Source organism: Rhinolophus ferrumequinum, chromosome X (assembly GCF_004115265.2).
Source record: "Rhinolophus ferrumequinum isolate MPI-CBG mRhiFer1 chromosome X, mRhiFer1_v1.p, whole genome shotgun sequence".
Taxonomy (NCBI): Eukaryota; Metazoa; Chordata; class Mammalia; order Chiroptera; family Rhinolophidae; genus Rhinolophus; species Rhinolophus ferrumequinum.
Genome location: NC_046284.1, coordinates 5,645,141 through 5,672,134, shown reverse-complemented (window position 1 = coordinate 5,672,134; position 26,994 = coordinate 5,645,141). Strand labels below are relative to the sequence as shown.

The window sequence follows — 26,994 nt, the reverse complement described above, 5'->3', positions numbered from 1 at the left end:
CAACAAAAATAAGGGAAATAACAGCATTGAAAAGGTAAACTAGCTAAGGATGTGTGGCAATACTAAAATTAGCAAAATAGAATTCAAGGTAAGGAGCATAAAACAGAACCAAGAAGGGTATTTTTATGGTAAAGGTAACAATCCAGAAGAAAGATATGTCATGAATGTTTAATCAACAAACAACATAGTAAATAAAAACTGAAGTTGTGAACTATTCTAAAATGAAAGGTAAAGTGATTACTAGATATAAAAAGCATGAATGTAGTCAAAAATTGTATTTAGAAAAAATATGACCTTAAATGCATATACTAGGAAAAATAATGCCTATAATTAAATAAACTAAGAAGACAAATGATAGATAGATAGATAGATAGATAGATAGATAGATAGATAGATAGATAGATAGATAGATAAAGGTAATCAACCCAGCAGAAAAATAATCAAGGGAGAAATGAACAGGAAATTCACAGTAGAGGAAACCAAAATGGCTAATAAAAATGTGAAAAGATGGTCAACACTACAAGAAGTTAAATTAAAATTAAAGCAAAAATGAGACATCACTTTTCACCCACCAGATTGATATGAATTTAGAAAACCATTATTGTCTAGCTATCAAGGATGTGGGAAATTACATTTTCATATATGACTAGTAGTAGTGCAAATTATTACTTCATTTGGGGATAAAGGTGTGGCTAGCTATTAAAAATAAATATACATATACTGTGACTCAGAAATTCCAGTCTGAGGTCAGTGAACTTGAGGATAGATCAATAGAAACTATCCAATCTGCAGAAGAGAGGGAGAAAGAAAAAATATCAAAACATTAAGGCATGTGGGACAATACCAAAAGGGCAACCATACATGTAAATGGAGGCCCAGGAAAGGAGAAGGAGAACAGGGCACATATTTGAAGAAATAATGACTGCAATCTTTCCAAATTTGGTGAAAAACAAATTTATAGATCCAGGAAGATCAGTGAACTTCAAGTAGGATAAATATGAAGAAAATCACAGCCAGAGAAAAATGACATAGAGGGGAAGAATGATTCAATGGAATCAAGACTGAGCTATTATAAAGGCCAGTGAAACAATATTTTGAAAGTGCTAAAAGCCAAAAAAAGAAAAAAGCTCTTCACCTGCGGAATTCTGTGCTCAGTGAAGTTATCCTTCAAAAGTAAAAACACAATAAAGACATTTCAAATAAAATAAAACTAAGAGAATTTATCTCTAGCATACTTGCACTATAAGGAATACTAACGAGAATTCTTTAGGCTGAAGGGAAATTATCTGAATAGAAGTGATGCCAGAGGGAAGTTTGGATTTCCAGGAAGGCATGAAAAGATAATGGTAAATAGCTGGGTAAATATGAAGGAGAGTACTTATCATAATTTTCTAAAACTGCCTATGACTGTTTAAAGCAAAAATCATAGCATTTAAAAAAAAATCATAGCATTTCCTTGCAGGAATTGCAAAGCATATAGACGTAATCTATATGGAAATTATAGCGTAAAAGATGGTGGGTGGTAAATGTGCCTATAGGGTACATAACAGCCTCACAAGGACCAACATAATTTTAGTTGTTATTGAGACTGTGACCTCATCTGTATCTATCGGCATGTAAGGACTATAAAATTGAGGTAACACTTACCTTTTGGCAGTCTCCCTGAGTGCAAAGGAGTGACATCAGTGATTCCGTGAGGGAAGATGTTATATGGTCGGCTTGCTTGATTCTTAAATATAATCTGAAAGTATAAATGAGATATAAGATCAAGTCCTAAGACAACCAGGATCAAGATGAAAAGTGTGGCCTATCTCCAGAAAACAAAAGCTGCTTTGCTTTCCTATCATAGGGGTTTGAGTCTAGATTAAGCTCAAATTATTTGTTCTTTTCATAAAATTGCTCACACAGCTACTTAGGTTTCTCACTAAAGACCCCATTTCTTTAAAATCATTTCAGTTATTTCAGGAAGTATTCCTTGCACCTTCACACACTAATTGGAATTTGAATGTCACTGCTTCCCCTCAGCCTGTTCCACCATTTGGGCACTGAATTCCCCAGTAGTGGAGAGGAGAACAGTGATTTGGGTGATAAAATCATCACTGCATGAGCAGGCATGACGGGGAGCAGTTGGTTATAGATTAAGCGAGGGTGGCGTCAACATCGTCTGATTGCATGAGCTTTAAAGGAGAGGAAGGATGGAAGAGCAATAACACGGACACAGCAGTTGAGAACAGCAACCCAGCCTCTAGTTCCAAGGATAAAAAAACAACTTCCACTTGCATTCTTGTCTTAAAAGCCACTCATTTGGTAAAACCCACTAAACATCCTGGTTTTGATCTGTACCCAAGCAGCAGAATGATGTAGGAGAAAAAAGTCACACAGCTCTGCACCTAGCCTCTTTAAATGAATGACGGTAAATCTCAAGTAGGCACTTAAGCTACCTCGTCCTCCTATTATGTTTTCCTAGAAATTCACTTTCCCACCGACTTAGTTGACTGTTTGCTTCTCGGTCCTCACTCTCAGGTGCTTCTTTTTTCATTGAGAAAAGTGAAGCATTAAAAAAAAAAAAACTGTCTCATTCTCCCACCATCAACTCTACCCACCTATATGCATATATGGCGAGATTCTCTCCTGTTAAAATCAACTTCTATCTAAGGCCAGCGTCTCTTCTTTGGTACTAGGACGCAAGAAGGTTGTAGCATCTTCCACTGAAAAAAACTTCCTTTTGGAACAGAATAGAGAGCCCAGAAATAGTCCTGCACATATATAGTCAACTGATCTTTGACAAAGAAGTAAAGAAAATAAAATGGAACAAAGATAGTCTTTTTAACAAATGGTGCTGGAAAAAAATTTACTTGCAGAACTTACACCCTTCACAAGAATTAATCCAAAACAGATCATAGACCTACATATATTTTTTTGGAATTCCTCTGCATGTGAGATTTGTCTGTGCTACCTCATCTATTTAGTTATTCATTTATTTATTTTTATCAGTAAAGACTCATGGATATTTATTTTATACTTTTAAGTATAATCCAACACTACTCTATTTATTTTGTTGCTCGAATTCTTCCAGCTTGGCCATTAGAAGCTCTTTAAGTTGGCTCCTATATCCCTGGGACATTGTCCCACCTTTTTTTTTTTTTTTTTTTTTTGAGCACATTCTCACTTTCTGGAACCACAAGATGCTCCAGGTTCGTCTTACATTTTCCCCGTCCCAGCCCTAGAGTAACCAATTCTCCAAGCCCTTGGCTCCTTTTATTGGAGACTAGTATCAGAAACCAAGATTCAGGTGTGCTCATTGCTACTGGGGTGTCATTGCTTCTAGGTCCTCTCAGTGGACAGAACTAGGAAATATAGTAATATTTATGTAAAAACATGTTTATAATTATTTCTGACTCTAGCTGTCTGTATCTATATTAAGCTAAACATGAGTTTGTACTGATGTCTCCAACTCTGATCCAGTATCACACGATTCATTCTATCTAGCCTTTCCCTTTTGTTTATTTATAATTATCCTCTCCAACAGTGAGAAAGCTAGCTCCCACCATGTCATTCATTTATTTAATCTTCAAATAATACCAGTTTTGTTTATTCCTTTCCAATCTTAAAAATTTACTTTTTCTCCTAAGAACACTAGCTAGGATTTCTAGTAAATTATTAAATAAAGTTGGTGATACCCATAAACTGTGTCTTGTCTTGATCTGAAACAGAAGGATTTCTGAGTTTTACCAAGTATGGTGGTGACTGTAGGTTTCTGTGAATCTTTATCAGAATAAAGATGTCCCTTGCAATCCCAATTTCCTATGACTTTTAATTCTGAATGGATGTTGAATTTTGATAAATGCCCTTTCTGAAACGATTGAAGTTATTAAATGATATTTTACCCTTTTAATGTGTTAATATAGTAGATTACCATATTTGACTTTCTACTGTTAAGTTTACCTAGTAGTCCTGGGTTTAATCAACTAGGTCATAATGTATTATATATTGTATATACAGCAATGTGTAATGTATTATACATTGCTATATTGGGATTATTAAATTTTGTTTAGGATTTTTGAATCTATGTTTATAATGCATTTGGTCTGTAATTTAAATTTTCCTTTCTCATAATTTCCTGGCCGAGTTTACAACTAAGGTTATGCTACCTAATAAAAAAGAACTAATGGGTCTTTCCTTTTTTTCTTATACGCTACATTTAAAATTTTAGTATAAAACTATGTATTCTGTGAATATTGGTGTAAATTGCCAATAAAATGGCAATCCTTGCTAGGTTAATAGTAATTTTCTTTCAAAACACTGAAGACCTGATTTCATTGTCTTCTGGCTTCCTTTGTTGCCCTAGAGAAGCAAGCTGTCAGTTTATGTGGCAGTTTTAAAATATGGCTCCCAAATTCTTTGATACTCCTTCCATCAAGAGGTAGGCCAAATTTTCCTCTCCTTGATTCTGGGCTTTGGTGGGCCTTGGCTGCTTTGACTAAGATTGTGTCATAAAGTGTTTTGTAAGTTCTGATTCTGGGTAATAAAAGGGGATGAACTTTCTAACTTGCTTTAGTGGAACACATACAATTGGAGCCCTGAGCCACGTGTATGAAATCCCTATCCTGAGGCTGCCAGGGTGTGAGAAAGCCAAACCACAAGGACAGTCATGTGTTCTGGCTGGCAGTTGTAGTCTTTGAGTCATCCCCATTCAGGTGCCAGACGTGACTAAAGGTGTCTTGATCCCTCCAGATCTGCTGATTACCACCAAGTGACCTCAGTCAACGACACAAAGATCAAGAATTGCCCAACTGAGCCCTGCCTGAATTCCTGACACACATAACCTGTGAGAATGATAAAACGGCTGTTGTTTCAACCACTAAGTTTTGATGTAGTAGGGTACATAGCAATAGTAACCACAAGAGTTTAATTCTCATTCCTTTGAATCTAATCTTTTTTTCTGTCCATTTTAAAATATATATTTTTTATTTTTCAATTACAGTTGACATACAATATTATATTAGTTTCAGGTGTACAACATAGTGATTAGACACTTATATATTAATAACTTACAAAGTGATCACCCCTGATAAATCTAGTACCCATCTGTCACCTTACACGCATTTCAATATTATTGACTGTGTTCCCTGTGTTATACTTTACATCCCTGTGACTGGTAACTACCAATTTGTACTTAATCCCTTCCTTCTTTTCAACTATCCTCCCAACTCCTCTGCCATCTGGCAGCCATCAGTTTATTCTCTGTATCTATGAGTCTGTGTCTGTTTTGTTTGTTCGTTTATTTTGCTCTTTAGATTCTATACACAAGTGAAATCACATGACATTTGTCTTTCTCTGTCTGACTTACTAGACTCAGCACAATACCCTCTAGGTCCATCCATGTTGTTGCGGTGGCAAGATTTCATTCTTTTTTATGGCTGAGTAATGCTCCATTGTATATACGAAAGGTTGGACAATTAAGTTTGTGAACTTTCTACCCTGTAAGTGCACCTCTTCTTTATCCATTCGTCCATTGATGGACACCCAGGTTGCCTCCATATCTTGGCTATTGTAAATAATGCTGCAATGAATATATGGGTGCCCATGTCCTTTGAAAGTAGTGTTTTGGTTTTTCAGATAAATACCTAGAACAGGGATTACTGGGTCCTTTTTTGTCTGTTGTTCTAGCCTTTGTTTTAAAGTCTATTTTGTCTGGTTTAAGTATTGCTACCACAGCTTTTTGTTTGCTTGTTTGTTTCCATTTTCATGAACTCTCTCTCTCTCCATCCCTTTCTGTCTGGGTGTGTGTCTTTTCATGTGAAATGAGTCTCCTATAGGCAGCATATGTAAGGGTCTTGTTTCCTGATCTATTCAGCCATCCCATGTCTTTTGACTGGAACACTCAATTGCTTTATATATAAAGTAATTGTTGATAGATATGTAGTTATTGCTATTTTATTATTCATATTTTTATCTTTTTGTTGTTGTTCTTCTTAAAGAAGTCCTTTTAACATTTCTTGTAATACTGGTTTGGTGGTGATGAACTCCTTTAGCTTTTTCCTGTCTGGGAAGCTCTTCATCTGTCCTTTGATTCTAAATGATAGCTTTGCTGGGTAGAGTAATTGTGATTATAGGTCCTTGCTTCTCATTACTTCGAATATGTCTGGCCTGCAAAGTTTCTGTTGAGAAATCAGCTGACAGTCTTATTGGAGCTCCCTTGTAGGTTTTTTTTCCTCTTGCTGCTTTTAAGATTCTCTCTTTGTCTCTAACCTTTGGCATTTTAATTATGGTCTGTCTTGGTGCGTGCCTCTTTGGGTTCATCTTGTTTGGGACTCTCTGTACTTCCTGGGCTTGTATGTCTATTTCCTTGAAGTTCTCATTGAGATCATTGAGCATCCTTATGAACTCTGCATCAAGTAGATTGCTTGTCTCCATTTTTTTTTTTTTTTTTTTAGTTCTTTTTCTGGAGCTTTGTTCTGTTCTTTCATTTGGGATATTTCCTTGTCTCCCCATTTTGGCTGCCTCCCTGTGTTTCTTCCTATGTATTAGGTAGGGCTGCTCTGTCTCCCTGTCTTAGTAGAGTGGCCTTATGTAGTAGGTGTCCTGTGAGTCCCAGTGGCAGTCTCCCTGGTGGTGTGCGCTGGGTACTCCAGGAGTGTCCTTTGTATGGACTGTGTGCCCTCCTATTGTGGTTGAGCCTTGGTTGCTATTTGCGTGTCAATAAGAGGGATTGGCCCTAAGGCTGACTGGTTGTGAGGACTGGCTGTGACTACAGTGGAGAAGCTGTTGTGCAGGGGCTGACACTACAGAGCAGCATTTGCTTTAGCAGGGCTCTGGTGCCTGCCCAGTCTGCCCTTTGGGTGTGTCCTTTGTGGAGGTGGTTGGGTGGTGCTCTCGTGTGGTCTGAAGTTGGCCACTAGATATATTGGTTCTGGGGCTTCTTGGGAGGGGCCCTGTTGCAGGCCATGTTTAGCCACTGAATGTGCCCTGCCTGTGGCCACTTTTTATGAGCTACAAAGTGATCTGCAGATGGTTGCCACCTGTCCTGGGCTTGAAAGTACCCAGGAGAGGTTAAGTTGCAAACTGAGGCCAGCTGCCACTAGTGCTGGGCTTGGGGTTGCTTAGCAAGAGGTATGGGGCATGCTGGGGTCAGATGCTGCTTGTTTGGGGTTTGTGAACTTTTGAGAGGTTTTATGAAAGTCTTCAGCATGAGTTAAGGCAGACCATTTGTATGGAAAAACTACTGGAAGTGGCTTGGGTGGGCCCACAAGTTGGGTGGGGCAGGGTCTCAGAATCACTAGGGCAGGCATACGAACTGATTTAGCCAGGTTGAATGAAACTCAGATATGGCGGCTGCCTATGTCTGCACTCTGGGAGTGGGGAGGGCTCAACGAAGAAATAATGGATTCTACCAGCACTTCTATCTGGGAGAAAGCTGCTGCTCCAGGTCTCACCCTGAGGCGTGACAATCCAGTTCTTTTTTGTATGTCCCTGGCGCCTTTCAAGCTGCTGCCCCAGCGCTGGAGCTCAGAGTGAGTGAGTCCATCAGTGAGTAAGTCTGTGCGCCGGCCCTTTAGGTGGAGTGCCTAGGAGTCCAGCAGCCCTCCACCTCACTCAGCCACAATCTCTGCTGGTTTTCACAGCTAGAAGTTGTAGGGACTTGTCTTCTGGCACTGGAACCCTGGGCTGGGGAGCCTGGTGTGTGGCTGGGACACCTTGGTCCTCCGGGTAGACCTCCACAGCTGAGACAGCCCTCCTGATTTTTTAACCACCACACACGGGTGTGGGACCAGCCCGTTCTGTATTTCCACCCCTCCTACCATTCTCCATGGCTTCTTCTATATTCTTAGTTATAGAAATTCTCTTCAGCTAGACTTCAGGCAATTCTCAATGGTGATTGTTCTGTAGTTTCACTGTAGTTTTTTTTTAACTTTTTTTTTTAAAGATTTTTTTGGGGAAGGGGAACGGGACTTTATTGGGGAACAGTGTGTACTTCCAGGACTTTTTGCCAAGTCAAGTTGTTGTCCTTTCAGTCTTAGTTGTGGAGGGCGCAGCTCAGCTCCAGGTCCATTTGCCGTTGCTAGTTGCAGGGGGTGCAGCCCACCATCCCTTGTGGGAGTCGAACCAGCAACCTTGTGGTTGAGAGGACGCGCTCCAACCAACTGAGCCATCCAGGAGCTCAGTGGCAGCTCAGCTCAAGGTGCCGTGTTCAATTTTAGTTGCAGGGGACGCTGCCCACCATCCCTTGAGGGAGTCGAGGAATCGAACTGGCAACCTTGTGGCTGAGAGGATGCGCTCCAACCAACTGAGTCATTTGGGAGGCAGCTCAGCTCAAGGTGCCGTGTTCAATCTTAGTTGCAGGGGACGCTGCCCACCATCCCTTGCAGGACTCGAGGAATTGAACTGGCAACCTTGTGGTTGAGAGCCCACTGGCCCATGTGGAAATCGAACCAGCAGCCTTTGGAGTTAGGAGCATAGAGCTCTAACCATCTGAGCCACCAGGCTGGCCCCTCATTGTAGTTTTGATGTGGTTGTTAGAGGAGGTAAGCACAGTGTTTACCTACTCTGCCATCTTGACTGGAGCCTTCTGTCCTTTTTTTTTTTTTTTTTTTAAGGAGGGTGCAGCTCACAGTGGCCCATGTGGGGACAGAACCGGCGACCTTGGTGTTATTAGCACCACGCTCTCACCAACTGAGCTGAGTGGCCACACCCTTCTGTCCATTTTTAAAACATGTTTATTGAGGTATTATTTATATACCATAAAATTCACCCATTTTAAGTGATTTCACCCATTCAATGATTTTTTTAGTCAATTTACAGAATTTTGCAATCATCACCACAATCCAGAATTAGAACATTTCTATCACCCCAAAAAGGTCCTTCATGCTGGGTTGCAGTCTATTCCTGCTCCCACCCTAGACCTTGACAACCACAAATATGCTTTGTGCTCTATAAATTGGCCTTTTCTGGATATTTCATATAAATTATCTAGTATATGTCTTTCTTGTTTGACTTCTTTAACTTATGTTTTGAATTGCATCCATGTTGTATCATGTATGAGTAGTTCATTTCTTTTAATTGTTGAATAGTTTTTTAATTATATGAATATACCACCTGTGTTTATCCATTCACTAACTGGTGAACATTTGAATGCTTTCCAGTTTGGGGCTATTATGAATAATGCTGCTATGAACATTTGTATACAAGAATTTTGTGGATCTATGTTTTCATTTCTCTTGAGTATACTCATATGTCTAAGAGTGGAATTGCTGGTAACTCCATTTTGAACATTTTGAGGAATGGCCAAGTGTTTATCAAAGTGGCTGCAGAATTTTACATTCCCATCAGAAATTTTGAGGGTTCTAATTTCCCCACATCCTTGCCAACACTTATTATTATCTGTCTTGTTGATTATAACCATTCTAGTGGGTGTGAAATGTATCTCATTGTGGTTTGGATTTGCATTTCCCTGATGGCTAATGATGTTTAGCATCTTTTCATGTACTAATTGGCCACTTTGTATTTCATCTTTGGAGAAATGTCTATGCAAATCATTTGCTCGTTTTTCAGTTGGGTCATTTGTCTTTTTATTATTGAGTTGTAAGAGTCTATTTATTTATTCTGGATACTAGACCCACATCCAATATACAATTTGCAATTATTTTCTTCCATTCCATGGGTTATCTTTTAACTTTCTAGTTGTTGTCCTTTGAGGTGCAAAAGTTTTCAATTGTGATGATGTCCAGTTATCTATTTTTTTTTTCTTTTGTTGCTTGTTGCTTTTGGTGTCATATTTAAAAAAAACACCTCCATTGTTTAATCCAAGGTCACAAAGATTACTCCTATATTTTCTTCTAAGTGTTTTACAGTTTTAGCTTCTATATTTATGACTTTGATCCATTGTAAGTTAATGGTTATATATGGTGTAAGGAAGGGGTCAACCCTTATTTTTTTTGCATGTGGGTATTCAGTTTTCCCAGCATTATTTGTTAAAAAGACTATTCTTTCCCCATTGATTGGTCTTAGTACTATTGTCAAAAATCAACTGGCCATAAATATATAGGTTTATTTCTGGACTCTCAGTTGTATTCCATTATTTATATGTCAATCCCATGCCAATATTACACTTTTGATTACTATATCTTTGTAGTAAGTATGAAATCAAGAAGTGTGAGTCATCCGACTTTGTTCTTTTTTTAAAAGATTCTTTTGTCTATTAGGGAGTCCTTTACAGTTCCATTTGTGTTTTAGGGTCAGCTTGTCAATTTCTGCAAAAAAAGGCAGTTAGGATTTTGATAGGGATTGCATTGAATCTATAGATAAATTTGATAGAGTCTTAAGAGTAATGGACTCTTCCAATCCATGAACATAACATGTCTTTCTGTTTATTTAGATCTTCTTTAAATTATCTCAGCAATGATTAGTAGTTTTTAGTGTACAAGTCTTGCACCTTTGTTTGTTAAATTTATCCCAAATTATTTTATTGTATTTTTGATGTTATAGTGAATGAAATTGTTTACTTAATTTCATTTCTAATTTATTCATTGATACGAATATACAGAAATATATAAATACAACGTATTTTTTAATATTCATCTTGTATCTTACAACCTTGCTGAACTTGTTTCCTTAGTTCTAATAGCTTTCTTGTACATTCCTTAGGATTTTCCACATATAAGATCATGTTATCCACAAATAAAGACAGTATTATTTCTTTTCTAATCTAAATGCCCCTAATTCATTTTTTTGGGGGACTCATTTCACTGGCTTCCAGTACAATAGTAAATCAAAGTGACAAGAGAGGACATCTTAACTTGTTCCCAATCTCAAGAGGAAAACATTTAGTTTTTCATCATATTATAAATTTTTCTTAGATATTCTTCATCAAGTTAAGGACCTTGACTTCTGTTGCTAGTTGATTGAGAGTTTTTTCTCTCATGAATTGGTAGTGGATTTTGTCAAACCCCTTTCTCTACCTATTACACGTATTACATAATTATGTACTTCTTGTCCTTTATTAAGTTACTATGGTGTATTTCATTAATTTTTATATGTTGAATCACCCTTGCATTCATGGGATAAATCCCACTTGATCATGATGTATAACATTTTTTAAATGTTGCTAGATTTGGTTTACTAATGTGTTGTAGAGCCTCTAGTTTTCTTTTAAAATTTTGATATTTGTTTTGTGGCCTTATATATGGTCTATCCTGGAAAATGTTTCATGTATACTTGAGAAGAATGTATGTTCTACTGGAGTTGGGTAAATTGTTCTATGGATGTCTGTTAGGCCTAGTTGGTTTATAGATGAAATGAGATTAGCCATTTGTTGATAACTTTTGAAGCTGAGTGATAGGTTCAAAGAAGTTTATTTTTACTATTTTCTGTACTTCTGAGTATGTTTGAAAATTTCTATATAAAAGGTAAGAAATAATCCTCAAATTCTTACATTTTAATAGAAAAGTTCATTAGGATTCAGCAAGGTGTCCAAAAGCATAACTTACATAGAGCAAAGAATGAGGGAGATCTATATATCTTAATATGAAATGATATGCAAAATACATTGTTAAATTTTTAAAAATCAAAGTGCAGAACAATTTACATAGTGCTCTTCTTTTGTGTAAAACATGTACATATACACTTCTATAAGTGTAGAGGATGCCAAAAGTGTATACACATTTTAAGAAAGGAAAAAGGTGTATTAAAATAGTAATACTCAATATATACCGATAACAAAAGATGAATACAAGTATGTGTATACTTTTTTTGGCACCCCCAATACATTCTATTTCTGGATGGGAATATAAAAACTGACAGCAATGATTGTCAGGCTACGGAACTATAAGTCTAAGAGGAATGAAAATTTGCCTTTCATTGTATACACTTTTTGCCTTTTGAATTATTCTTGCCAGCTAACTAAAAATAGGTAAATGCAATTTATGAAGAAAAATTGTATTAAGAATAGTTAATTAAAATTTTGGAGAAGTGCAATGAGGGAAGACTTGTCCTACAAATATCAAAATGTATTACAAGTAGTTGTAGTCATTAAAACAGTGTGATAACATCACTTAAAAAGAATGAATTTTAGCAATTCAGTGTTTGATAAAGGAGGCATTTTTAAATTAGTGAAGAAAGAACTGATAGGGCCAATTGGACGTCATTTGAGGAATCCTTATTTGACACTATGCACTATACCCACAAGTAACTTCCAAAACAATTAAAATGCGTATGGTAAAAATAAAACCATGATAGTAAAAGAATAAAATATAGTAGACTATTTTTATAATCTCTTGGGGGTGGTGAAGACATTCCTAGGCAGAAAACATAAATGAAAAGATTGATAAAAGATTGACTACATAAAGATCAAAAATCTTTGTAAGACAAAAGATATCATAAAGGAGTTAAAGTATACAAGTGACAGCCTGACAAAAATATTTAAAAGATAAATAACAATGTGCCAATATCTATAATGCATAAATCTTTACAAATGTATAACCAAAAGATGACCATTTTAATAGAAACCTGGACAAAATTTATAAGCAGGCAATTCACAGAGGGTGTCATGTAAATAGTCAGCAAACATGAAATACTATGCAATTTACTACTAACCAGGGAAATACAAAGACAATATATAAATCTTTTGCTTATCAAATTGGAAATCTTTCTGAACATTTATAATATATATTGTTGTCAATGGTGTGGGGAAAAGGGCACTCATATACTCTACGTGAGGGTATAAATTGACACTGCATTGTTGGAAGGCATTTTGGCAATATCTGACAAAACTGCATGCTGGGAAAGGCAGTCTCATGTGCACAGTCTTTTGACCCCTGCTTGGCCACGTAAGAGTGGGCCTTGGGCCTGGAACTTCCTTAGTAGGAAATAAAGAGCCCACATAGCCTATTCCAGGCTTATCACCTTGTGTGAGAATATCTTCCCCTGTTTCAGTCTCAGTGAATGCTCCTTTGTTCTGCGTAAGCATGTGCATCAATGGGCCTCAGCCATGCCCCCAGCTTTCAGTATTTTAGACTCCACAGGGGAGTGTTGGGGTCCTTCTGTTGCAGCAGGAGTGGGGTGCACATAGGCAAATTGCCCTGCATCGGCTGCTGAGGGAGACCCACTTAGCCATGGGGTACTCATGTACACTATTGGAGATCTTGCTCTAATATGTCTCTTCTCTTTGTGAGTAAAAGTATTGTTCCAACCAGTGTTTAACTGTTGTGTCTTCCTTGGTAACTCCAATACCAAGATGCAATGGGCAGAGGTGTTTGGACTTCTATTCCTGGTGGCTGGCAGTGTGATGATATTTGCTGTCCACCATAGTGTGTGGTGTTCTGCTCACCACCACATGTATAATAATCAGTGTCCTTTGTAACATTCTTGACATGCTAAGTTGACGCAACCAACCATCTAGTTCCAAATTGATTGTGAAAAAATAACCCCTATTTTTTTGAAACCGCTCTTCGTTGAATATTCTGTTCTTTGCTGCATGAGCATTCTTATTACCCTATATCAAAGGTCAACAAACATTTTCTGGAAAGGGCTGCTTAGTAAATGCTCTGGACTTTGTGAGCCATATCCAGATCTGTCACATATTCTTATCATTATTACTCTTTTCTTTACAACTCTTTAAGGATGTAAAATCCTTCTAAGTTCACAGGCTGTCTAAAACCAGACTGGAAGCTAAATTTGGCTCACAGGACACAGTGTGGTGATTTCTGTACTATATAATTTTTATATAGTTTTAGAAGGATATGTATCAAGTCTAAACAATGAGTATTTCAAAAGAGTATGGCAGGTTTAATGGGTGGCATTAAATTTGTATTCTACATACTCATATTTAAACAAATTTATAATCTACATTTATTTGTGTGACATTTATAATTTTTAAAAGATAATGCCCATTAGAGACAAGGCTGAATTATGAGGATTTTAGAAACTCAAAAATCTCCCGACTTTTTTTTCTTACCCAACTTTACGTTTTCTCAACTTACCAACAGTGTATCTCCAACTTCTCCATAAAGTAAAGGTCCCAGGATTCCTGATTCATACTGAATAGCTTCACGAGTTGTGAATGTTTCATCTGTGTATGCCATAAATCGGACTTTTTTGTACTTCCTGCCAATCTGCTGAGGACCATTTTTCAAATACAGACTTTTATAACTTCTGTGTGAGACACAAAAAGATGACAGGTTAGAATGGAGAATTCTAGGTGGAGGACAGTTGGCTAAAATCCAACTCTAAAACAGCTGATATGACTTAATCAAAGAAAAGAGAGAGCAAAATACAAGCATCCTTGATGCTTAGCTATTTTAGTTTCCAAACATAATGCCCTAGACATTTGATTCCACACTAGTACCTACTGTAAACATGACTTGAGGATTTGTTGTTTTGAATAACTAGGAATAATCTCTTGAGTATGGGGAAGCGAAAGTAGCAAGAGTCAAAAGGTACTTACGTGTCACTGGAGGTGGGGCCTGAGGGAGCATATTCCCAATCGTCCTCTTCAGCAGCAATATAGTGCACCCACGTTTTAGGATGCTTTTTGGCAACTGAGCGGATTTGGAGAACGGGAGGAGAGTAGTTGTCATCTAACCTGACAATGTCCATGTCAGAGTCATAAGGATCTTCGTAATAGTCATCTTCTTCAATATTTTTCATCCGTAGTTGGGGTTCCTCTGGGCAACTGTCTACTTTGAGATAAGCTTCCATACCATCTGGAATCACACAAACCACACAACGTCAGGTGCCTTCAAGACTTTCTTGCCGTAACTTCTGTGACTTCATTCTCTTTCATTGGGCTTTCAAGGCACTCACTTAAGTGTTCCCTTCTCCACGCCAGTGCCTTTGTTGTCGCTCTTCTGTATGGATTACCTTCTCCATCTCTGTACTTGCTGGTTTCTTCCTGTGGTTTTTGCACTCATCATTTCCCTTCTGCCTGACTCTCCTTCAATACGTGTTTTACCCCCTTTTCGAGACTCACTAATTTGCTATTATAATACATATGAATATTTCCTTTCTGGAACTGACTCCGAGCCTATCACTCCCCAACTTACAAATTATAAACAGGGAGACTTGAGGAACTGCATATCTTCAGCGTTTGGAAGCCTAGGTCAGACCAACTCTCTGTCTCCACAGTTACCTAATGATTTCTATATTTACTCCAGTGAAGTATGACACACAATATCGATTAAATAACAGCTTATCAGGAAAAATGTTAGGGTAGATATAAATTTCAAGACACATCCCAGTTCATAAAAACATGAAAAGGTAAAACATAAAATAGAAGAAATACGTTATATATTTTAAGAGCATATCTGCCTGTGACAAGTTGTAAGCCCTGTGGCAAGTCTATTCAACAATCTCAATCTCATCTTTATGTTTTATAAAATGTGGATAATAATCCTTATCCTATCTATGCCGTACGGCTATTTTGAAGAGCAATACTAACAAGGGAGACCTGTTGACTGGTTAATGGGGAACGGGGCAGACGTCAGGAGCAGCAGACAACTAGTCTGGGGTTCATGTGGCCTTAAACACAATTCTAGATCTAAAAATGAAGGATTTTGTCTGAGCTCCAATAAAACAAAGCATTCTTCTGAAAAAATGATTAAAATCAGTGAAAACAAGTGGTCAGAAAGATTAAAATAAAACAAGACAGAAAACAAACTCCTCTTAAATTGAATCAAGCTCAAACTAGATAATGACCCACCTGCCTACAAGTAAAAGACCTATTCCTCTGTGCCTATAGAATCACCTTCCTGTTACTCACCCAGTGACAATGATGCCCTTTGTCCCCCAATGTGTTGTCAAAAATTTCATAAATATTATGTAACAGGTGAGCAAAAGAGGTCCCTGTTCTTCATCACTCCAGAAAACTCGAAACAAGGTCACTCACAGAACGTGAGGGGAAAATAGTGGATGCATGACAAGATCAAATCTCTTTTCCAAAAAACAAGAAAAAAGAAAAAGAAAGAAAGAAATCTCTTTTCCCAGGCAACCAAGGAACCTGAAGAGAGGGTTAATACCATATATAGGGACAAACAACTGCTGTTGAACATGGAAGGTTAGGCCTCATTCTCCTCTAATTGCCCTCCAAGGACACAATAGAGGAGTAGACAAAGACGCTTGATGGATTGATTGACTTAGCAGAATAAATACACAAGAAGGAAAATGGGGGTGAGGTGATCATACGGTATGAATTTTCACAATCTGTAGCTACAAATGAGGTCACATTAACAATAATTTGAAACTAGAGATACCATTGTTCCATTTGCTTACACAGGACCTTTGACCCATTGCAAAGTCCTCATCAAGTAGTCCTTAAAAACCTCCTGTGGTGCCTCAAATACACTCACCAACTCCCATGTTGCTTCTCCCAATATCCACGATCCCCTGCCATGCTCTGAGTTTCCCGAATGGCTCTCATCTCCTACCAGGTGTCTGCAGAGAGTGCCTCCACGTACACCAGAGTCTGGTGACCCATATTGAGCACTGCAGTATCCTCTTGAATTTGTTAGTTATTGCTCTGGGCATCTCTACTGATATCCTGGAGCCCTTGTGATTACAACCTCGGCAGTGCTGTTTTATTCCATTTCCCTACATTTCTCATAAAACATCTCTTCAACTATGACCTGCCATCTCTCTCTCTCCAAAATATTAAAGTCTAGTTAACGGGATCAGGATGGAAAACCAATAATATGCTGTCCGCCTCATTTTTGACACCCCCTTTATCCCTAAACCATCTCCCCTACCTCTATCACAGGGATTTAATTAAAACTTCACCAATACTACTAATACTCAAGCCCTCTTATACTCAAGGTCAAATCTTTACTCTAAAAACTGGCTACTAGGGACTCTCAGTTGAGATTTAACTAACATAATCCTGTACTGCACAGTAGACAATGAATTCCATTAAAAGAAGAGCTGAATATTTATAATATTAGTTTTTAAGATCCACAGATATTACCATGTTGGTGGGAAGAGATATGACAATACAGTAGAAACTGGCCAAGGTCCATCAGGAGTGTCTGAGCAGTAAGGAAAGTTACTGGTGAGATCTCCAAGGAGGCTTCTCGATGGTTCCTTACAAGAAATGTGTGACCTTCGAGGAAAATTGAGTGCACTTCAGGGGTGGTGCCCATTCCAATCACATGCCAATATACCAACTTCTTGTGACATCCACTCAGACCTGCAAAGTAGGAATAAGATAACTGTGGTCAAGAAGTAGAGAATTTGAAATGGAAAACATTTTCTAGGATAGGATGAACAAATTGACCTTATAAGTGTTATTGTCTTGACTTGCATAATTTTATTATCCAAACTTTCCAAGGACAGTGGGGTACTGTCAAACCAAGAGCTCTTGCCCAAGTCATCAATGACTGTCACATTGCTAAATTCAATGGATATGTTTTAGTCTTCATCTGCACCTGTTGACCATTGTTCCTTCTTAAAATTCTCTCCTCCTTTGGCCTCTGTGCCAATGCTTTTCTGGGTTTTGTTCCCCTATTGCTTAGACTGTTCCTTCTTCTGTCTCCTTTCCTGATCTCTCTTTCCCTACTCATCTTTTAGACAATAGACCGCCTCACTGCTCAGTTCTAGGCTTTATTCTCTCGTTAATCAATATTTTCTCCTTGAACAATATCATCCATTCTCATGGCATCAATTATCATCCGTATCCTGATAACTCTCCTGTTTCAGACATCTCCCATAACTCTAGACTCATACAATCACCTTCTCAATCTCTTCATCTGGATATTTCATAAGACCCACATGTCCTAAATCAAATTTGAGATCTTCATTACTTAATCTTCCAGAGTTTCTTATTTCAGTGACTGGCACCATCCTGCATTCAATTATGCAAGTGAGAGTTATTCTTGTCTCCAGTCTCACATCCAGTCTAACACTAGTTGTGACACTGTCATTAATAACTAATATTTACTGCACACTTGTCTTATGTCAAGCACTGCCCAAAGTATTTTACAAGTTTTAACTCATTCAGTCCTCACAATAACCCTATGAATGTAGAAATTATTATCATGATCCTTCTCTTACAGGAGAGGAAACTCATGCCCAAGGAGGTCAACTCGCTCAAACTTGAACCCAAGCAGTCGTATGTTTAGATCTCACACTGGTAACTACTAGGGGGCACAGCTGTCTCCTGTTTTGTCTCCTGACACTTTCAAATATATCTATTTTTCACCATCATCACTACCCCCGCCATCTTAATTCAAGCTAGCTATCCTTATCTCTTATCTGAACCACTGGAATAGCTTCTTCATTACAGGTCTGCCCACATCTGATCATACTCCCTTCCAAGGAAACTAGTGTGATATGTTTGCATTTCAGATCTGATTACAGTATCCTTCTGCCTGAAACTCTTCATTGGCTGCCATTCCACACAGAATCAAGTCCAAATTCTCCAGTGAGGCCTAGGCAGCCCTGAATGGCTTGATTCCTGGTACCTCTCCAGTCTTATCTCACGTCACCTCATTTTCCTATTCCTAATCTTGTTTCAAAGTTCAGTTTAAAAGACACTTCCTTAGGGAAGCCTTGTCTGATTCCCCAGTCTAGATCAGTTTCTTTTATTATATGCTCACATAGAATTATGTAATTTTCCTTCAGAGTAATTCTTGGTTTGTAATTTTATATATATTATTATGCTTTGATTACTGTATGTCTTCTCCCAATTATGCTATAAGCTATGTGAGAGCAGGGTTCAATAATTTCTAAGGGCTACCATTTCTGAAAATGTCTTTATTCTTTCCCCAAAGCTGATTCATAGTTTGGCTATGAATTCTACCTTGAAAGTAACTTTCCTCTTAGAACTTTTAAGGTATTGCTCCATTGTATTGTCAGTCTAATTTTCGTGTCTTTGTATGTGACCTCTTTCTCCCAGGGGAAGCTTAAGTATCTTCTCTTTGTTCTCTGAAATTCCACAATCATATATATATTTTTTTAACATTTGCAATTTTTTTTTTTTTTGGAGAATTTCAAACACACAAGCAGAGACAGAATAGCAGAACAAGCACTCACAGACCTAATATTCATCACTTTGCTTTAATAATACTCAACATTTTGCCATTCTTAGTACATCTATCCCCTTCCACATTTTTTCCCAGCAGTATTTTAAATCAAATCCCAGACATGATGTCATTTCAATGCAAATTCTGTAGAATGCACCTTTGACATTTAAAAACCTAAACTATTGTGCTATTGTCACAACAAAATTTTGTAATTTCTTAATTTAGGTAGTTTGATATCTGGTCCACATCCAGATAGTCCTGATTATCTTAAAAATGTCTTCTTTATTTTATTTTATTATGTTTTAAATGTTTCGGATGCCACAGTCATAATTTTGTGTTGGGATCTTTTTTTTTTATCCTCTTGGGAAATTTTAATATGAAGACTCAAATCTTTTCATTCTTAACACTTTCTTCTATCATTCCTTTGATTTTTAAAAAAAATTATTTTAAAATACATTCTCAATCTCTTTTTGTTTTACTTTCTGGGAGATTTTTCTCTATTCTACCTACCTTCTCTTGAGTTTGTATTTTGATCATCGTATTCTTAATTTTTGCAAGCAAATTCTAGTTTTGACTGTTTTTCCCCCATAGAATCCTAATATCACTTTATTGATGTAGTATCTTGAATCTTTATGAAAATACTAATTAGAGTTTTTGACAAGTTCTGTTCTAAGCATTATTGCTTTTTCTCCTGGGCTTATTATTTCATTTGTTTATTTTTGAATATCCCTTTCAAGGAAAGAGAACTCTGAGCTGTGTGTACATGGGCAGGCCTTCATCTATAGGTAACTGGAAAAGGCATCACCCATTGTACTTTAAGATCCCCTAGACGCCAGAATTCAGTGGGCTTTCCTCTGGGGTGCAGGACTATCCGAGGAGAACTGGAGAAAAGAGCACTGGTAGGGAATGCTGAAGACCCTGGGGATTTTTCAACAGGTGTGTACATACCTGGCAGAGACCGGTTTACATAGCCATTGATTGTGTGCATTTCGGGTCTGGCCCGAGCAGATGGGGTGTCCATAGCCCGTATCGAGGGCTCATTTGTTTCTGAGTGCCAACTTTTCCCTGATGAGAGAGGATGGAAATGTAGGGTCAGCTAAGTGTCTGTCTCATAACTGACCCTCCCTTTCTCTTTCCCTCTCTCGTATGGGGAAAAGACTGCTCACACCTTAAGCATTTTTGTCAGCACAATTGGAATGGATGACTTGCCCTCAAAGTCAGTAAGAGAGGAAGAAGACAGTTACCAAAACTCAGACATTTCTTGCTCAAACTGCTTATCTCTCCCTATATTTGCCCATGACAGTCGGTAGGAAGGGATAATGACAAATAATAACTAGGAGAAGGGAGAATATTACTTAGTTTGCGCCATGAGGATTTTGTTCTATTCATTAGTTTATTTAGAAAGGAAGCAGATGGAATCATCCCAGGAAAGGGCTGTCAGTTCCTGTCCCTGTCCTAATTATTTGTGCAGCTTGTAGTAATGAAAGCCCAAGAACCCGAAAGCTTCCCAGCCTCTCCCCTGAAATTACTTAGAGTGAAAGCATTGTAAATATTGTTATCGGACAGCAGCTCTTTGAAGTTGCCCCTTTGTATGAAGGACTGGCAGCTAATACTGAAACTCTCTGAAGCACCCAGCCTTGGGGAATTCTCATTAGTTCATTTATCTGTTCATCTCCTGATTTGTTCATTCATCCAAACGTATTTACTGAGTGCTAGGCACTGATGACAGAGAAAAGACAGCCTCTGTGTTCAAAATGCTTACAATGTAGCCTGAATAGACAGAGAAGCTGACAAGTATGATACAGAGTAAAGAGTGATGTCATAGAGATGAGAGCAGGATATTATGGGAGCAGAGAGAAGAAGAAACTTCACTTTACCTGAAGGCAAAGGATATGAGGCCAAAGAAGAGAAGTATTAAACAAAACAGGCAATGCTGATTTAATGGGATAAGGAAGAAATTGAAGATGTTGTGGGAAAATATGGAGGTATCTAACCCCGACTATAAGGACAAACCTACTGGGTGTGGAGGTGGAAACAGGCTTCCTGGCAGAGGAAACAGCATAAGCAGAGGCCTGGATACAAGCCAAAGGGTGGCATGTTCAGGTGAGATACAGACATGTTCAGTGTGGCTGTCACCTGGACGGTGAGCCAGGGAAAGCAGTGCAGTGGGCATCAGAAAGTAGTCGTGCACCTTTGTGTTAGCAAGTTTGGATTTTGCCTTGAAGGATTTGAAAGGCTGGAGTGCAAAGATCAGATTCGTGTTTCAGTAAGCTCCCTCTGGCTGCTATAGTAATAATGGGGTGTCAGGGGACACAAAAAGACAGGGAGACTAGTCAGGAAAGAGATGATGGGGTCCTCAATTCAGAAGATGGCAGTGGAGATAAGGGGAGATAAGGGCAGAAGATAAGGGGAGAAAAGATGATCATGTTGTTAGTTATGCGATGATTAGCAGGAGGAGGCAGAGGTACTAACACTATTGAGGACCTACTGTGTGCTACAGTGTTTCAAATTAGTTGAAACCACTCACTTAACCCTCACAACTATCCTATGAAAAAGGTACAGTTGACCCTTGAACAACACAGGTTTTAACTACATAGATCCACTTATACACGATTTCTTTTTCAATAATGTATAGTCGGCCCTCAGTATTCGCTGGTTTTACCTCTGAAGATTCAACCAACCTTGGTTTGAAACTGGTATTCTTCATCTGTGGTTGGGAATCCGTGGATGTGGAGGGTGGATTATATGCATTGTTCTGCACCATTTTATATGAGGAACTTGAGCGTCACAGATTTTGGTATCCAAGGGGTTCCTGGAATTAATCCCCCACAGATGCTGAGGAAAGTCTACAGTTTAAGATTTGGGGGAGTCAAAAGTTGTATGTGGATTTTCAATTGTGCAGAGAGGTCAGCATAACCCCCACATTGCTTAAGGGTCAACTGTACTATTATTTCAATTTGAGGAATTGAATTAAATTTGAGGAAATGGAGACACAGAGGCGTTAAGGAACTTTCCAAAGTTGCTTAAAAGTTACTTAAAAGTAAGAGATGAAAATAAGGGAAGGTACACTCAATGAAGCAGAGAATGGTAAAGTGGTTTCCAGGTGCTGGGGGTGGGTGGGGGAAATGGGAAATGCTGGTCACAGGGTGTAACAGACTTTCAGTTTTAAAATGAATAAGTTCTGGGGATCTAAGGTACAGGCATAATATTATAGTTACTAAGAAAGAGTATGTTCAGCACTGAAAATATGCTGAGAGAGTACATTTCAGGTACACTCACCACACACAAAAAATGGTAACTGTGAGATGGATATGTTAATTAGGTGGACTATACTAATCATACATATCTATATGTATGTACATATACATACATAAATATGTATCATTATATATATATATATCAAATCATGTTGTACTCCTTAAATATACACAATGTATAATTTTTACTAAAATTTTCTTAAGTTGAGCAAAAAGTCTCTGTTGTTGGATTTAACAAAGGCCAGGAGGCTGACCTGTTACCCAGCTCCTATGTCTTCTTACCTCATAGTTGCCAATGGAGCTAAGGTTGCATTTTTTTGTTTGTTTTTTTAATTCATTTTCATCCCCATCTCCTTCATTCCTGAACAGTAATGTAGTTTATGATCTTTCTATAATCACTTCCTCTGGACAATAGCAGCCCACATTCTCAAGTACCAGATTAAGTTAATAAAATTGCTTTCTTTCAAGAGCTCCAAATTCAGATTGCAGGTCACTAACCTTCATTAAATACAGCAAAAAGGAGTACAAATTCCTGCAAAGTCTGTGTCCTTTCCTTGGCCAGACTCCCTGAAAAAGAAGTGAGCATTTATCTTCCACTGAAGATCCTTTCATAGGAAAGTGACACCAGGAGGAGACATTACTTCACCACTTGGAAGTAGCACAAATGTAGTCCTTTGTCTCTTGGTCCTTGGAACTTGACCATAACATTATTTCTTTGGTGTCAGTTATCCTATACCAGTGCTTCTAAAACTATTCGGGGTAAAGAACATTGTTGTAAATTTCAGATTTGTTGTAGACCACTACTTTTTAAAAATACCAAAAAAAACCTGAATTACTAAAAAAAAAATGAAATAAAAAAGACACACAAAATACAAGCCCGTATCATATTTCATATATGTATGTATATATACATACATACACACACACATATATATGTATTGAGAGCAAATATAAAAGAAAAAAGAAAAATTACAAAACCATACATACTGTTCATGGAAAATGTGCATATAGGCAATTAATATAACGAAATTCTATAATGCTTTTTAACATTTTTTATTCTGTACTTGTAAATAAACAAAAAGTTATGAGCAAAGTGACTGTCCATATTAAATACCCATACTCACATTTTAAATAAACACCATGTACACTAATATTTAAAACTGTTATATTAAAAATGAGCTTGCTTTATGCTTTAACAGTTAAATTTGTTGGTTATCTTTCTTAGCATTGTATTTCTTCATTTGATTGGAAAGTTTTCTTTGCAGGCTTATTTCTAGTAGGAAGATTTTTCTTATGATGTTCTCCTTTTCTCTCTCGTACCCTGGGTGCTTGGAAAGTGAAAATTAGATTAGATGAAGAAAGTAACTCACCCTACGCATTTAAAACACAGGTAAAGTTGCCTGAAACCATTTTGATTCTTATTTTTTAAATGATCAAATAGTGAAAATGACTTTTACTTTTGGTGCATAAGTCTATGGATTTTCACACAGGTATAGATTTGTGAAACAACCACCAACGGGATACAAAACAGTTCCAACATTCCCCCAAACGCCCTCCTTCGATACTCTTTACAGTTACATATACAGTCTAGACACACACACACACACACACACACACACACAGAGACACACACGGTGCCAAAAAATGTATACACATTTTAAGAAAGGAAAACAGTATTAAAATTGTAATACTCGATATATACCGATAACAAAAGATGACTCCAAGTCATGTTTGACTTACGAGAGGTGCTGAAAGTGGTTACCATCAGCGTCCAGACACGTCTAATTATTGTAAACTACTGCTTGAGCAACGTTGACCAAAGTGTCCACTTTGGTCAACCAGGAGTGCCAAAACAATGTATACACATGACTTGTATTCATCTCCCTCTGTATGTATATATATATTCATGTGTATAGTCATACCTTTGGCAGCCACCAATCTATTCTCCATCACTAGAGAGTTGTGTTTTTGAGAATGTCATATAAATGGAATCATACAATACATAAACTTTTGAGACTGGCTTTCTTATTCAGCATAATGCCTGGGAGATTCATCCATTTTGTTGCATGTATCAATACTTTATTCTTTTTTATTGCTGAGTAGCAGTTTGTGGTATGGATGTACCACAGTTAGTTTAACCCCTCACTTATTGAAGGACATTTAGGTTGTTTCCAGTTCTTGGCTATTACAAACAAAACTGCCATGAACATTCATGTACAGGTTTTGTATCAGTGTTAAACTTTCATTTCTCTAGAATAATACCCAGGAATGGAAATGAAGTTTATATTAAATTTTATAAGACCCTGCCTCCAATTTTGACACCAATTTCAGTGTGTGTGTGTGTGTGTGTTTCCCCAACACCAAGCAATTTTGAAACACCAGCTGGGTGTCCTAAAATTTAACTGAATTCTGACACCATCTACCTGGAGAGAGCATCAGATCCCACAGGTTAAGGGCTCAGTCCTACAAGACTGCCCTTCCCCCATAATTCAGATGCCAATCTCATGTCCAGGTTGTCATCTGTGCTGTATATCAACAAGCTATAGATCAGAGGTCCCAACAATTCCCTCCTTGGGTTCCATTAATTTGCTAGATTGGCTCACAGAACTCACAGACACAAGTTACTTACTATTTTGATTACCAGTTTATTATAAAAGGATATAACAGAAACCTCCAGATGGAAGAGATGCAGAGGGCAAGGTATGGGGCAAGGGCAGGGAGCTTCTATGCCCTCTCCAAAGCACCTGCAGGTATTCACCACCTGGAAGCTCCCCAAATGCCATCCTTTTGGGTTTTTATGGAGCTTCATTACACAGGCATAACTGATGAAATTACTGGCCATTGGCAATTGAACTCAACCTCCAGCCCTTCTCCCCCTCCCTAAGGCGTGTAGGAGTGAAAATTCTAGCCCTCTAATCACATGGTTGGCTCCACTGGCAACCAGCCCCCAACCTTAGGTGCTTTCCAAAAACCATTATCATAACAAAAGACACCTTTATCACTGTCATCACAGGAAATTCCAACGGTTTTAGGAGCTCTGCTGGGAATGGGATGAAGATCAAATATATATATATATATATATATATTGGGATGAAGATCAAATATATATATATATATATATATTATAAATCACAATATCACACTGCTAAACTGTTCTCCAGAGTGTTTACTATTGTGAATCCCCACCAACAATGTATGAGACTTCCTATTGCTCTGCACTCTTGCCAGCATACTGGGCAATTTTTAAATTATTATTTTAGCTATTCTAATAGGTATACAGCAGTATTTCGCTGTGCTTTTTATATGCATTTCTCTAGTGGCTAATGATATTGAGCATTTTTTTCACGTACTCATTTGCCATTTGTATATCTTCCTTGGTGAAGTATGTATTCAATTTTTTTGCCCATTTAAAAAATTGGGTTCTTTGTTTTTGTTGTTGAGACTTGAGATCAAATTATATATTCTGGATATAAGTCCCTTGCCAGATATGTCTTTAGCAGTGTTCTTTTTTCCAAAACAAAAGTTATTAATATTGATGAAGTCACATCACTTTTTTCTGTTATGGACTGTGTTTTTGGTGTCTTCTCATAATCCTTTTTATAATCCCAAATCATGAAGACTTTCTGCTGTATTTCCTAAGTTTTATGGTTTTACATATTACATTTAGATCTATAATTCGAGTTAATCTTTGTATAAGTAGTGAGGTTTAGAATGATTGCATATAGATTTCTAATTGTTCTAACACCATTTGTTGAAAAGACTGTCCTTCGTCCATTGAATTGTTTTTGCACCAAATCAATTGGACATACTCGCGTGGGTCTATTTCTGGACTCTCTATTCTGTTCCACTAATCTATGAGTCTATTCCATTGACCAATACATGTAATAATTATTGCAGCTTTGCAGTAAGTTGTAAAATAGAGTACAATTATTCCCCTAAATTTATTCTTCTTTTGCAAAATCATTTTAGCTAATCTAATACTTTTGGCTTTCCAAATAAGTTTCAGAATTTTACCGTGCTAAAGGTCTGATTGCTTGCCACACGAAAGCCAAAATTCGAGAGATAAGGTTGTTGGAAAGAAAAGCAGGTTTATTCAGAATGCCGGCACTCTGAGAGAATGGCGGCCCCCTGTCCCAAGGCCACCTCCCCTCAGCAAGGCCAAAAGGTTTTAGAGACAAGAAAGATGAAGAAGAACAAAGGGAAAAAGGGGGTGGGAAAAGGTGGTCTTGGCCTGGAGTAAACAGCTGCCCAGAGGCTGGTTTGTTTCAAGGATAGAAGTGGATCTTATGCAGATGTAAAACCTTCTTTCCATATGTAGAAACTTCTGGAGGTTTCCCTGAGGAAACAGGGTCACTGAGCATGGTATGCATATGGTCTGGAGTAAACAGAACCATTGAAACTGGTATGCATAGTAATTATATGGTAAACAGAGTCATTAAGGTTTGGGGGACGGAAGAGAAGCAAAGAAAAAAAAATTCCAAAAGTCCCAAGCTAAACAACACTGTTAGATCGAATTACACTAGAGGTTTAAATCTCAAAATAGAAGATACAGTGTCACCCTTACAGAATCAACTTGTCAATAGCTACACAAAAATCTTGCTAGGATTTTGATTGGAATTAAATCTATAGATTGGGGAGAATTGAGATTTTCACTGTTAAATCTTACAGTTCACAAACAGTATTTCTGTTTGTTTAGGTCTGCTTCATTTCTTTCATCAGCACTTTGTAGT

General features: G+C 37.7%; 1 protein-coding gene across 3 annotated transcripts in view; it reads right to left on the bottom strand.

Moving 5' to 3' along the window:
• F8 (coagulation factor VIII) overlaps positions 1-26,994 on the bottom strand; it is a 121,288-nt gene that overhangs the window by 66,284 nt on the left and 28,010 nt on the right. For all 3 annotated transcript variants that reach the window (XM_033106138.1, XM_033106148.1, XM_033106154.1), the window contains exons 5-10: positions 22,763-22,831; positions 19,956-20,072; positions 16,952-17,173; positions 14,441-14,699; positions 13,977-14,148; positions 1,648-1,741 (exon numbers count right to left, since the gene is read on the bottom strand). In XM_033106138.1, the coding sequence (XP_032962029.1) occupies positions 1,648-1,741; positions 13,977-14,148; positions 14,441-14,699; positions 16,952-17,173; positions 19,956-20,072; positions 22,763-22,831 (933 nt within the window). The remainder of the gene's footprint in view (positions 1-1,647; positions 1,742-13,976; positions 14,149-14,440; positions 14,700-16,951; positions 17,174-19,955; positions 20,073-22,762; positions 22,832-26,994) is intronic.